Genomic DNA, 12,801 nt, shown 5'->3' on the forward strand with positions numbered 1-12,801 from the left:
ATATATAATACATATTATATATACACATATATATGGATATGTATACACATACACACATATACATAGAGTTGATTTTGGGTGGGTACATTTATTAATTCCCATTTTTCAGGAGGGAAAACTGAGGCTTGAAGAAGTTGAGCCAGGAAGTTGTGGAGCCGGGATGTGAACCCAATCCTGTCTGGCACTGGAGCTCAAGCTCTCTAACCACCATGATTTACTGCCTTCCAACGCGTGGGCTGTTTGAAAGTACTCGTGATGTGGCAGACAGGTTTCTGCCATTGAGAGAGATAAGATAGGGAGGCACAGTCACACAAGAAGGAAAATGGTAGATGCCAGTGAAAGGCACATAGGTGTGATGAGGAGCCTGAGGAAAAGAGGGTCATTTTCATCTTGGAAGATCATGGGAGGCTTCCTAGAGGAAGAAGCATTTGAAGAGGAAGGATGGGGGCACATTCCGGGCCCACGGGAGTGAGGAGGGAAGGAGTGCCAGGCTGAGAGAGCTCTGGGGGCACAAGAGGAAGAGGCCCTCATAGAGATATAGCTGCAAGTGTCCTCACAGGTCGTCTCGCCCAGCTCTCATGGTCCATCCACCCATCTTTACACTGCTTCCTTCCACTTTCATATACCCAGCCTTGACCATTCCTCTGATCTCCAAACTCTTTTCTATCCAGTTGGATGACAAATAGGCATCTCAAATTGAACATGGCCGAAACAGGGCTCCTGATGTCCCGCCCACCCACCCACTCTGAACTGCTCCTCTCCCAATCTTTCTTGGTCTTTGGCACTACCAACCACCAATTGCTCAGGCCCCAAAACACAGCATCATCCTTTCTTCCTTCCTTTCCCCACATCCAATCCATGAGCACATCCTATCAGCTCTCTCTATAAAGCACACTCGGGCTCTGACCTCTTCTTACCACCTCCTTGCTACCACCTGGGTCATGGCACCACTGTCGCTCGCCTGGATGACTGCAACAGCCTCCTCACCACTCTCTCTGCTTCCACGCTCCTTCTGAAGGCCACAGAGGAGAAGCCTTCTCTGCCTCTTCCAGCTTCTGGTAGCTCCAAATGCTCCTTGGCTTGAGGCTGCCTGATTCCAATCTCTGCCTCTCCCTTCAATTGCCTTCTCCTCTGTGTCTTCTCTTCCAATTATTGGTGACCTCCTTTTATTGGTCATTGAATTTAGGGCCCACCTGGATAATCTAGGATGATCTCCTCTTGAGACCCTTAATTTAATTATATCTGCAAAGATCCTTTTTCCAAATAAGGTCACATTCACAGGTTCTGGGTGGATATATCTTTTAGGGAGCTGCCATTCAACCCACTATAGAGGTGAATACCAGAAAGAAAGAAAAAAAAAAACAGCTAGAGGAGTTTAAATTGAGTTTAAACTCTAGTCCTCCAATGAGTGATTACTTTTCAAAGCATAGATGACTCTTAGCCCACACATACTTGCTATTTCAGCACTGACTGTCCACGCATCACTTCAAAGGTCGTTCTGAGGAGGGAGCATCCACATTGTGCTTGCTGCAAGGCTAATTTGAGGCTGTGAGTCTCTAGCCGGGGGCCTTGCTGCAGCCCCAACCCGCAGATCCTCTTTGCTCACTGCTGGGGGCGTGGCTACTGCTGCAAAGGGGCCCAAATTGGGTCCTTCTGAAAAATGGCCTCCCCAAAGAAAGCCACTGCTACTGCTGGTGATGAAAGGAAAAAGAAGGGATCCAAGAAAGTGCTGGTTCGCGCCCAGGATGGTGGGCAGCCTCTAAGATGAATGTCCCCCAAAGATCCCCTCTTCTGGTTTTTTCATGTCCTGTGTAATCCTCTTCCCTTGAGTGTGGACTGGATCTAGCAACTTGCCTCTACTGAAGAGAATACAGGAAAAACGACAGGATATAATTTCTGCACTTACGTGACAAAAAGACCATGGCTTCCATATTGCTCACTTTTCCTCCTCTCTAGCTTGCTTGCTCTAAAGGAAGCCCACTGCCATATTGAGCAGTGCTATGGAGAGGCCCATGTGGCAAGAACTAATGTCTCCAGCCAACACCCTACAACAACCTGAGGTCCTCATTCCAACAGCCTTCAAGGAACTGAATCTTGCCAACAACCTTGTGAGCAAGCTTGGAAGTGGACTTTCTGACGCCTGCAGACAGCCGTATAAGTAAGTCTTGAGGTGGATCCTCCCCGGTCGACCCTTCGGATGACTGCAGCCCTGGCCAACAGATTGAGTGCAGCCTGTGAGAGGCCGTGAGCCAGAGGCACCCAGCTGAGCCACGCCCAGATTCCTGCTCCACAAAAACCGTGTGACCGTAAATGTTTGTTGTTTAAGCCATTGCATTTCAGAGTAATCTGTTATGCAGCAATAGATATACCCAGACACAGATTTCTAAGATGTACTCCACCCCGGGGAAGGCTAATGCCATAGTGATAGAGTGATAGCTATGTTTGCAAATTTGTGGCTTCACAGATGTGAGCTCATAGCCCTCCTCAAGAATCTACAGCATCTCCTCCCACTCCTTTGATTCTGTTTATGTTTTTAAGCAAACTATAGTGACAGTCGCACAGTCAACTTTTTCTGCTTAATATGTTGTAAGCATTTTCTCACCTCATTAAACACTCTTCAAAGCTTTCTTTGTTCTGAGCACCTCTTCGGTACTGTGTCATAGGAGTGTACCAACATTGATTTAGCCACTCCCCTCTCTTATTGGTTTTGAGCTTAAGGGAGAGTTTTGCCCTCTTGGTCATGTCCATTAGCACGTGTCGGCCCCTCCATGCAGGGCCTACAGGGACAGTATGGGAAAGACAGAAGGCAGGATCGCCTGTGGTTAAGTGCTCCTGACGTTGCATCAGGTCTATACCGTTTCCTAACTTTGTGACCTTGGGCTTGTTACTTGACTCCCCTGGGCCTCAGTTTCCCCTTCTGAACAGTGGGGATAATAACTATACCTACTTTACAGACTTATTAGAAGCATCATTGAGTTAACCCAAGTAAAACACAGCACAGTGCCTGACATATTTTAGGGTATGTAGACACAAGCCAGACCATGGGATCCTCAGGCCCCATCATGTCCTGGTCCATGGTGCATGTATCGGCTCTTGTCCCAGACTCTAGCTTTCCTCCAATCAATAGCATCTTGGCTTCCCTGCCAGTCTGCTCTCTCTGCCTGGTGACCCCAGCTCTGCCGCCATCCACAATCCTGCGACCATCCCACCTACTTTTACTGTGTGACCCTGGGCAAGTCCATCCCATCTCTGGGCCTCAGTTTCCTCGTCTGCAAAATGAGAGGAGCATTAGATTACGAGGTCCACAAGGGATTGCTCACTTCTGAGATTCTAATTCCCTCTTCTTTCAAAGGCCCTTTGGCTTCAACAATATATAATACACTAGAGCTTTAAACAACTGGCCAAAGCAAAAAGAATTGGAAAACACTTTAATTTATTTACCATAACATACATGCCAAGACTTGTGCTCAGCATCCTGGAGTGGGTCAAATACTAGTGTAGTGTCTGTTTACACGTGTGTGAAAATCTGCGTGAAGAGCTGGAGTTTCTGGTCTCAGGTCCCTTACAGCGTTTATCCTGAGTCTGAATGAGAAACCTCCCTTGGAGTAGACACTGCAGCTGAGCTCCACCTGGTCCTGGCCCCTGATCCTCCAGCTGCCATCAAACCGAAGAGCAATGAGGGGCGCTGCTCAGAGAAGCCGAGGGTAATAGGGGTCAGGGGCTGCCCAGAGATGGAGGTGGTCCCAGAGAAGACATGGGTCTCACTGCCACCAGCACTTGCTTAAATGTAACCTGGCACCTGACCCTCCCCTTGCTCTTTCCTCAGGCCTTTTGTGCATGACATGAATGGCTCTCAGGAGTCCCTCATGGCCTTGCGGGGAGGAGGGAGGCAGGGAGCTATTTGGGAATAGCCCGGAGAGCTGACCCTGCAGAATGTTTCTGAAGCCTTGTTATGGCTATGGGGTACCCTGTTCTGTAGAAATCCCAGGGGGGACTATCGCAGGCTTCTCCCATCTTCAACCCACAGATTCAGTTCCTTGGCTCTGAAAACACTGCTGGGGAAGAAGTGGGCTCCTGCTTGGCCACTCCCTAAGCCGCTTCAGCCAGGGTGAGGTTTCAGCAGGGCTCTGCGGCCCTGGGAATCACAAATCAGAAGGGAGAGCCCCTCCCTGCTCCCAGCACTTAAACCTCCTCACACCAGACCTCAGTGTCCAGGACTTCAGCCCCTAGGGTGCCTGGGCCAGGATCCTACCAGGAGAAGGACAACAGATACTGGTGTTTCAGGTCCCAGGAAAGGCTATGTGACCTTGGACAAGTCACTTGGCTCCTCTGAGCCTCTGTCTCCTTATCTGAAAAAGTGCAGTGATAATCTGGATTTTGCAGGATGACCCTGAGGGTGAAATAAGACAGTGGCAGTGACAGGGCCTGGCAGAGGGTGGGCATGCTGTCATGGCTTCCTTTCCCCGGTGAAATCCTGGGCCAGCTGGTCAGCCAAGAAGGAGAGCCTCCAGTGGCAAGGGAAGAGATGCCTGGGTGCTGAGGGTGCTTCCTGAGCCCAGGGGGCCAGCCCGGCTCTGGGGGCCGGGTTAGAAGTGAACTTGAGCTGAGGAGAGCAGGGGGAAGGCCAGGAGGGGATGGGGGCTAGGATCCACACCCAGGCCTTGCTGGTCTGCTGCTGAGAAGGCAGGCTTGTGCTCCCCGTCCTGCAGACAGGCCAGCCCCAGAGTAGCCAAGGGGCTGTGGGAGGAGGACTCCAGCTTCCTCCTGGTGGGGTGCTCTAGCCCAAGGGGCTGGGGAGGGGCAGCTTGGCCTGGGCTGGGCAGGAGGGCACTGAGGTTGGAGGAGGGTCTCAGCAGGGTGGAGCCAGTGGGCGAGGCAGATTCGACAGGGCTGGAGGAGAGCTGGGCCGAAGACGCAGTGACCGCAGTGGAGCCAAGGGACAGTGAGGGCAGAGGGGAGAGGAGGAGGCCAGGGGAGCCATGCAGATCTGGAGAGAGTTGCTGAGCAGAAGGAGAGGGGCCTGGGGTCTGGAACAGGTCTGGCTGCTCCTGGCAGCCGTGCTGTCCGTGGGGCACACGGCCTGGGGGTGGCCCTGCCTGGGTCCAGCAGCCGGGGGGCGTGGGAGCCAAGCAGGAGGCACAGCCCGTCGGGCACAGGTGCTCATGCACGTGCAGGGTCCGACTCCACCACAGCAGCTCAGCCTGCAGGGCCTGGATCTCCTTCCGCAGGGCGTGGTTGTGTTTCTCCAGCGACTCGTGCTGCTGGAGGGAGAAGCAGATGGGCGGGGAGGGGGATGTCAGCCAGCATCAGGGGCCCAGCATGAGCCATGTTCCCTGCTCCCCCAGGGTCCTCAGCTTAGGGGGAAATATACCACCACCATGCGAATGTCTGAGCTGGGGCCCCTCGGCTACTCTCTGGCCAGCCCTAGAACCACCAGCAAGTCCTCCCCATTCCACCTCCTAATGCGGCTCACATCTGCCTGCTCTCCATCCTCACTGCCAATTCTCGGAGCCAGCGGGTCTCTACCAGCCTGCGATCTCCACTCACCTGGGAGCTCCACCAGCCCCCTAACTGGGGTGCCCCCCAAAACCACCCCATTCTCCGGGCCCAGAGGAGCCATTCGGCAACTGTGTCAATAAATGAACAGTAAACCTCTTTAAAGGCTCCCATGACGCCCCGTGTGTGTCATAGCCCCAGCTCACACCTCCAGGTTTATCTCTCCGACATCAGCTGCTCCCCCTCACTTCCTGTCCCTCAGGTGGACTCCGCTTCCTTGCCACATTTCCTGTCTCCTCTGCCTGGACACTCTTGCAGCACACAGCCCCTCGGGGCTAATCCCGATGTGGCCGTCTCGTGGCAACTTGGACATCCTTCTGTCCTGGACACCTTTAGGCTGCTTAGAGCCACTGCCAGACCTCCCCAGTGCCCAGAGCTCGCCCACTGAGGCCTGTGGGAGGAGTCCTGGGTACCATTTGACAGGGTGGCAGCACGGGTGTTTTCTATTCAGCATCCCCGAAACAGCATCTGTTAGGTTCTGATCCACTGAACACTGGGTTCTGAGAACCCACAGGGACAATAATCAACGTGCAGTTCTAAACAATCATCGATGACGACAACAACGGGAGAAAATGCAGAAAGAACACTATTTCCACAGCTCATCAGGCTGAATGACACAAAAATGTTACTCAGGACCCAAAGTTCTAACGGGCCTCAAAGGCACCAGCAGCCCCACTCTTAGGCTGGTTTCTGCAGGTGGAATGAGGTTATTAAAACATGTCATTAGGTCACCCATCACCTAAATTCTCCAAAGTCTTCGAGTCACCTTCAGAAATGAGTCACTCACTCACTCACTCATTCATTCATCTGCCTGGCTCCTCTGTGAGAAGGCGAGCCCTGGGGAGCAGGGATGGGTGCGTGGGAGGGATCTGGTCGGCTGTGCTCACAGCTGTCAACACTTAGAACTGTGCCCATCACACAGGAGACGCTCGATAGGCGTTTCTGGAAGGAAAGACTAAAGGAAAACACGAAGTCTCTACCCCTGCCAGGCAGGCGCCATCCTGGGCATCAGTCCTCATTCTCGCGACATCTCCAGGGTGCTGCTCTCTCGCCCCATGCTGGCGCTAATTCATTTGCCCGCAATGCCTTTCTTACCTTCGTCTGTTTGGAAAACTCCTATTCATCCTTCAAGACCAGCTCAGACTTCATCTCTCTATCACCTTGATGCTCTTACCTGTGTGTTGTCCCCACCGATGTGTTCCCAGAACACTTTATTCTGACTCTGTCCTTCGCTCCCCAGAGAATTACTGAGTCCCTCCTATTTGTCGGGCACTGTTGTAGGTGACGGGGAAACAGCAGGAAACAGGATACTTCCCTGCCCTCGTGGTGCTTACACTCTGGTGAGGGAGGCAAGCAGCGAACATCTAAACATGTAATAGAAAGTCAGTGCTAGCAAGAAAAATAAAGCGGAGTAGCAAGGAGAGGTCTCTTTAGATCAGAAGGTTTAGAAAGGCCCTTCTGAGGAGGTGGCATTTAAGCCAAACAATTGGAAAGAAGGAGGATCTAGCTGGACTGCTGTGTGAAGGCAGAAGGAACAGCCAAGGCAGAGCCCCTGAGGCCGGGTGTGCTCAGCCAGTGAAGGAACAGGGAGAACAGAGTGTAGGATGTTAGGAGAGGAGGGCACACAGGCAGGGCTGAGGGTTGCAGAGAGCACAGGGCCTCTGGGCACAGAGGACTGTGAATTTTACTCATCACTATAAGGACTAACGTGCATGCAGCCCCGAGGGCCAGGTCTGAGCCCAGCTCTTAATCCTCCCCCGGGACGGACTGGTGGTGTCCTCTCTTTCTGCACAGAGGAAGAAGCGGATCTCCAAGGGTCAGGTTACCATCCACGGTCAAGTTACCATCCAAGGTCAAGAAGCAAGTGCAGGTGGAGCCCTCCCCTGCCCTACTGGGTTCCTTTGCCTCCTTGAGTCTCCACAAGGGTCCTGCCAGTGGACCTGGATTATCATCCCGATTTTCACATGCGGACAGTGAAGCTCAGTGAGGGAGGTGATCTGCAGCTAATGAGAGCCAGCCCATCTTAACCCTGAACCAGAGCGGTCACAGCGTGGTCTTGGCCATCCGCATCACAACCCTAACAGGCCGGGTGGTTCATCACAGCTCCACCTGCGGGGCAAGGGGCAGCGACCTCCATCTTAAGAATGTCTCAGCTGGGCAGGTGCTGGGTTCTCCTTGTTTCCCTCCACATCCTGTCTCCTCTCCCTAGACTGGGGACACCCTGAAGGCAGAGCCGGCCGCGGAGGCACCTTTGTGTCCCTGGAGCCCAGCATGGATCTGGCACACAGTGTGCACTCAGCACCCAGGAATTTCCCAGTCTCAGCCAAAGAGCCCTTTCCTCCTCCCAAACCCAGGCGGCCGGGGACCACACGGCAGAGTAGGGGAAACTGCTCATGGGCGGATGGAGAAGAGGTGGCCGGGCCAGGTAGGTGGAGTCAGCGTCGGGAAGGGAGGCGCCCCCCACCTGGTGCAGGGCGTCCGCCTTGTCCGTGTGCTTCTGCCGGCTGCGCTGGGCGGCGGCCCGGTTCTTCTGTTTCTTCTTCAGCTGCCTTTGATGCTCCTCTGGGTCCTGCAGGGCGTGAGGCGGAGGGCTCAGGGTCCAAGCAGGGGCTCAGGGTCCAAGCAGGGGCTTGCGGCCTCCCTTCTGAGGTCTATAAAGCCACGCCCTTCTGGCTCCCCGCCCCCTCGCGCCTGCACACCCCAACGGGGCCCACACACCCCATCGCCGGCACAGCACATCTGGTCGGAATGTCAGCCTCACCCACATGTCCTACTCACGGCTCACATTGGGGGAGGACAATCGAGGAAGCTGGGAGCCTGCTGGTTGAACCCAGACAAGACTGACTTCACACCCACTCTCTCCTTACCGGCCCTGTCGCTCTGGGCAAGCCACTTGCTTCTCTGAGGTGAGCCGCCTCACTCATCCGTACCTGTGCCTTCTTCACAGCCCATAAAGCAGGCAGCCCCAGGCCAGCCCCGAGCCAGGGGTTAATAAAGGTCAGCCCCTGTCTTCTGAGTCTGCTATCCTCCAGGTCAAGGTGTTGCGTTGCCTAGCCCTAAGCTCCGTGTGTGAGGGCAGGGCCCAGGTCTGATTCCAGTCTCCGTGCCATGCCCAGCTTGTGCCGAAGCTGATCTTTACTTACTTGACAAATATTTATTGAGCACCTACTGTGTGCCCAGCGCTGACTGAGGGGACACTGCAGTGAACAAAACAGGCAAAACTCCCTGACCAAGTGTAGGGGGGCTGCAACCTCGAATGAATGAATCACGAGTCCTTTTGACAGGAGAGTGGACTCAAAGGTTGGCAGCTGCGACCCTCCCCTCCCCCAGACCCCAAATTAGGGAGTCCATGAAACTTACATGAAATATTTAACCCAAAAGTGCGGAGCTTTGGAAGGTCAGGTAAGAGGGGATGTTGGAGACCCCACAGCCGAACCCCCCCTCCACAGGCCCCTCTGGGAGGTGTGTTCGGAGTGTAGGGAGCTCAGGCAAGACCCTGGCCTCCCTGGCTGAGGTCTCTACGCTCCTAGGTTCACTGCCACAGCAGGCCCATTCCAGGTGCTGGGGGGAGGGGCCGAGAGACTGGAGCCTGGGGGAAAAACCGGGGGTGAGAGAAGGGGGCAGGTTTCTGTGCCTGGGTCCAGCAGGAGAAGGCTCCCGTGAGGGCAGTGAGGCCAGGACAGGTGGGTTAGGAGAGAGTGGTATTCAGAGGCCAAGTTCTAAGCTGGAGGCTAGATCTGCAATATGAGAGCTGGAAAGCCTTCTTTCCAATCCCGGGGAAACTGAGGCCCAGAGAGGGGGTGTGTGGAGCCCACGGTACACAGCCCATGTGCACAGAGCTGGGACTAGTAGGCCTGACCGCATGCCTCCCTGCCTGGGCACTGGGGCTCCCCGGCACGTCCCCCTTCTCATCCCTGGCCCCGGCCCCTGTACTCACCGTCCGGGCCAGCAGCTCGTCCCCCCTGCAGAGACGCATGGCTTGGGCAGGGGTGCAGAGGCTCACATCCGAGGTGTTCCTCGTCCGCTGTGACCTCCCAGTGCCCTCTGGGGGCCCAAGGAAGTGGAAGCTCTTTAAATCACCAGTGACCACTCCGCCCCCGGCATGCCAAGTTTCAGTTTCTCCTAAAGCCACCGGCTGCTCAGAATCCCTGGCTCGGGTTGGCTCACGTGGCTGGAATTTCCTAACATGAACTGGCCTTCCGGTTGGGCCCCTTCTCTGGGAGGAGGAGGGTGGCCGGAGGACGGAGCCCTATGGCCAGGTGTGGGGAGGGAGGGCAGGCTGCCAGGGACAGAGCCGAGAGGAGAAGCCAGTGGGGGACCGAGGGCTCCTGTGGCATATGAGAGTGTCTCTGGGCTCTGGAATTGGAGGAGCCCAGGCTCACAGCCCACCTCTGGTGCATTGGAGCTGTGCAGCTCTGAGAAGGTGATTCACCCTCTCTGAGCCTTAGGTCTCTCATCTGGAAAGGGTGGGGGATGATACAAACATCCCCTCACAGGCTTGATGTAGGAACCAAGCAAGATAATACAAGCACCCCCAAACCCTCTGAGACCCACGTTGAGGCATGTCTGCAGAAGTAATCAATGGCCCTAAAAGAGGATGGATAAAGGACTGTGTTTTCATTGCACAGACCACGCAGCAGTAGAGAGAGTAAACATCCAGCAGTCAGGAGCACAGCTTCCAAGCTATGTGACTTGGGTATGTCATTCACCTTTCTGTGCCTTTGTTTCCAAATCTGTGAAGTGGGGATACAAATAATTTTTTTGTGACTGTTAGATGAATTAAGGCAGGTAAGGCACCTGAAACCACACCTGGTACAGAGGAAGGGCTCGACAGATATTTGCAATTATGACCTGATGGGAGATTCAAAGCTGCGCTTAACATCGCTCCTACAAGCCCACAACATCCACGTGTATGAAAATAACAAGCTGCGACAAGCTGCGCAACCTAATTTCTGTAAAGGTTAATAATATGGGTACATAAATATGTAATAAATGTATAAAAATGTGCATAGGAATGAGAAACACAAAATTCGGAGAGTGGTGGCCTCAATGGGGGGCTGAGGGGGACACACAGGGACTTCTGGTGTCTTGTTGCTGAGACTGTGGGAACACAGTTCTCTGTGATTACATTATATCTACACTTTGGGGGGCACCTGAAGTGTTTCATAATAAAACTTCTATTAAAGACTTGGCGAACCCTACAGCCTCAGGCAAACCTGCACAGTTGTTGTCCCTCTGCGAGAGACCATGCTGGTGAGGGACATCTGTTCGGGGGTGGAGCCCTCTCCAACAGCCCTCTCCAAGAACCTCATGGCAACTGATGAGCAATGTATTCCTGTGGTCTGGTGACAAGAGCATCTGGGGGTTGTACGTGCGTCCTCAGGGCTTAAGACTGATGGTGTGAGATCACAGGAATGGCAGATACTGTGGGTCTGATCTTCTGAGAAGTAATGGTGTCCTGGAGTACTGTGTTGAGTTCACAGCAGCCTCTGAGCTTATTAGAAAAGAGCACTGCAATTGATTAACAATGTCTGCCATGCCATGATTGATTAGTGATGTCTGTCATGAGTAGGGCATGGAGAGTAAGGGTTCCCTGCTATGTCTAGCGCCGGCTGTGCAACCATTTGGGCTTTAGAGTCAGAAGATGTGACTGACTCCTGGCACTCTATTCACCAGGTCCATTGCCTGGAGCCTCAGTGTTCTCAGTGTATGCTGGGGATGACAAAGAAATCAGACTGATTTTACAAAGTTGTTTTGAAGATGAAGCAGAACGGGACGGGAAGAAAACTCTTTGCACACAGTGTTGTAAAGCACTATGCAGCTGGAATCCATTCTCATTCCCGAGATTTATGGAAACGCAGGATTAATGCAGGCTCATAATTTAAAAGGCCTGGGTGGGCGAGATTGGGCCTGACAGCTGGGCCTGGCCCTCCTTGCTGGTGAGGGGCCTGGGAACAGACGCTGAAGTGCGGCACACCATGCAGAGAAGCAGCCCCAATTTCTCTGAATTATTTTTGTTTTCCAGAGACCATGAGGGCCGGGGCATCTTGCCTGAGGCGGGCACCCAAGGGGCTCATTAAGCCAGTCCATGAGCTCCACGGGGAGGGATCTGGGCCAACCCCACGCATGATGTAACCAAGAAAAAACATCTGGGGGGACGTGGCTGGGGCCCAAGTGCCCCCCCCCCACCATCCCCAGCCTCAGACCTGAACCCCCTAGTCTTCCCCTCTCAAGACCCTGGCTTCAAGTGGCAGAGAGACAGCCAGCAAGCGTTCTGGGCCCTCCCAGGAGGCCGGAGCCCTGGAGGAAGAAGGAAGCGTTTCTGGCTTCATCTGCCTGAGAAACGACAGGGAGGGAGGGACACGGAGTGGGTAATGTTTAACCAGGAATGGCTGTGCAGGCTTCCCCGCAGAGCTGGATGCCCTCCCAGGCTGGCAGGGCGGGCTTCAGGGCCATCCAGTCCAACCTCTCGCTCAGAAGGTGAGGAAATTAATGCCCAGAGAGGCCGGGTGGCCCCGCAGGAGGGGGCAGAGCTGGAGGGAGGACACACCTCTCTCCTCCAAGCCCTCAGTCCTTCTCCGCACCCAGTATAGAAGGGCCTGGTCCAGAAGTTCAAAGCCTGCAGCCCCGTGGGTGGAAGTTCGGAGGCTTCCCAAAACCAGAGCTGCAGACTGAGCTCCTGGGCAGCAGGATTGCTGCCTGTCTTGGTCCCTCAAGCATGCCCAATGCCTCAAGCACTGCTTCTACATAATAGGTGCTCAATTAATGAATAAAGGAATGGAAGTCCAGTAGGCAGCTTGCTGAGAACCCCAAAACCTTCTTGGATAAGTAAAGAAACTTCTGCTTTACTCATTCCCACAGGACCTGGGTTCCTGGGGGACTCTCCCTAACCAGCCTCCTCATTTTACCAGTGAGGAAACTGAGGCACAGGAAGGGGATGGTCGCATGGCTGGTTTGGGACGAGCTAGTGCACTGATACATGCTAGCTGTCTCAATTCCTGTCCCAATTTCCTCCCACACCTCTTGGGGTTGGAGAGATGCCAGGGGTCTCCAGCTGCCCAGGATGAGGACCCTCTTTCTAGAACCCCCCACCATATGCACCCCTTGTTTGAGGCCCGGTCTCCACGGGGCACCTCGCAGGAGCTTCAGATGATGGATAGCAGAGAAAGAGGCCAGCGGCTGCTGGGGGTGCTGAGGCTCGCTACTGACTTCCCAGGGGCAACTATGGATGGGCCCGCATGGGAG

General features: G+C 54.2%; 1 protein-coding gene across 2 annotated transcripts; it reads right to left on the reverse strand.

Moving 5' to 3' along the window:
• Nucleotides 1-3,410: 3,410 nt before the first annotated feature.
• On the reverse strand, nt 3,411-9,711 carry BATF2 (basic leucine zipper ATF-like transcription factor 2). Of its 2 annotated transcripts, none has more exons than XM_014844888.3 (3): nt 9,494-9,711; nt 8,021-8,125; nt 3,411-5,261 (listed from the first exon to the last, which is right to left on the reverse strand). In XM_014844888.3, exons 1-3 carry the CDS (start codon nt 9,530-9,532, stop codon nt 4,587-4,589), a joined length of 819 nt encoding a protein of 272 aa, XP_014700374.1. In that variant the 5' UTR covers nt 9,533-9,711; the 3' UTR covers nt 3,411-4,586. The 2 variants fall into 2 exon arrangements, with proteins under 2 accessions (XP_014700374.1, XP_014700375.1); XM_014844889.3 differs by having other exon boundaries at nt 3,411-5,258; nt 9,494-9,703.
• Between the last annotated feature and the right edge of the window lie 3,090 nt (nt 9,712-12,801).

Source organism: Equus asinus, chromosome 17 (genome assembly GCF_041296235.1).
Source record: "Equus asinus isolate D_3611 breed Donkey chromosome 17, EquAss-T2T_v2, whole genome shotgun sequence".
Lineage (NCBI taxonomy): Eukaryota > Metazoa > Chordata > Mammalia > Perissodactyla > Equidae > Equus > Equus asinus.

What these genes read in the sequence shown, in the direction of transcription:
- BATF2 (XM_014844888.3), bottom strand. Translation starts at nt 9,532, where the DNA reads ATGCGTCTCTGCAGGGGGGACGAGCTGCTGGCCCGGACG. An exon ending in ACGAGCTGCTGGCCCGGACG is followed by an intron (nt 8,126 to 9,493) that starts GTGAGTACAGGG and finishes CACGCCCTGCAG; the next exon opens with GACCCAGAGGAGCATCAAAG. An exon ending in AGGCGGACGCCCTGCACCAG is followed by an intron (nt 5,262 to 8,020) that starts GTGGGGGGCGCC and finishes TTCTCCCTCCAG; the next exon opens with CAGCACGAGTCGCTGGAGAA.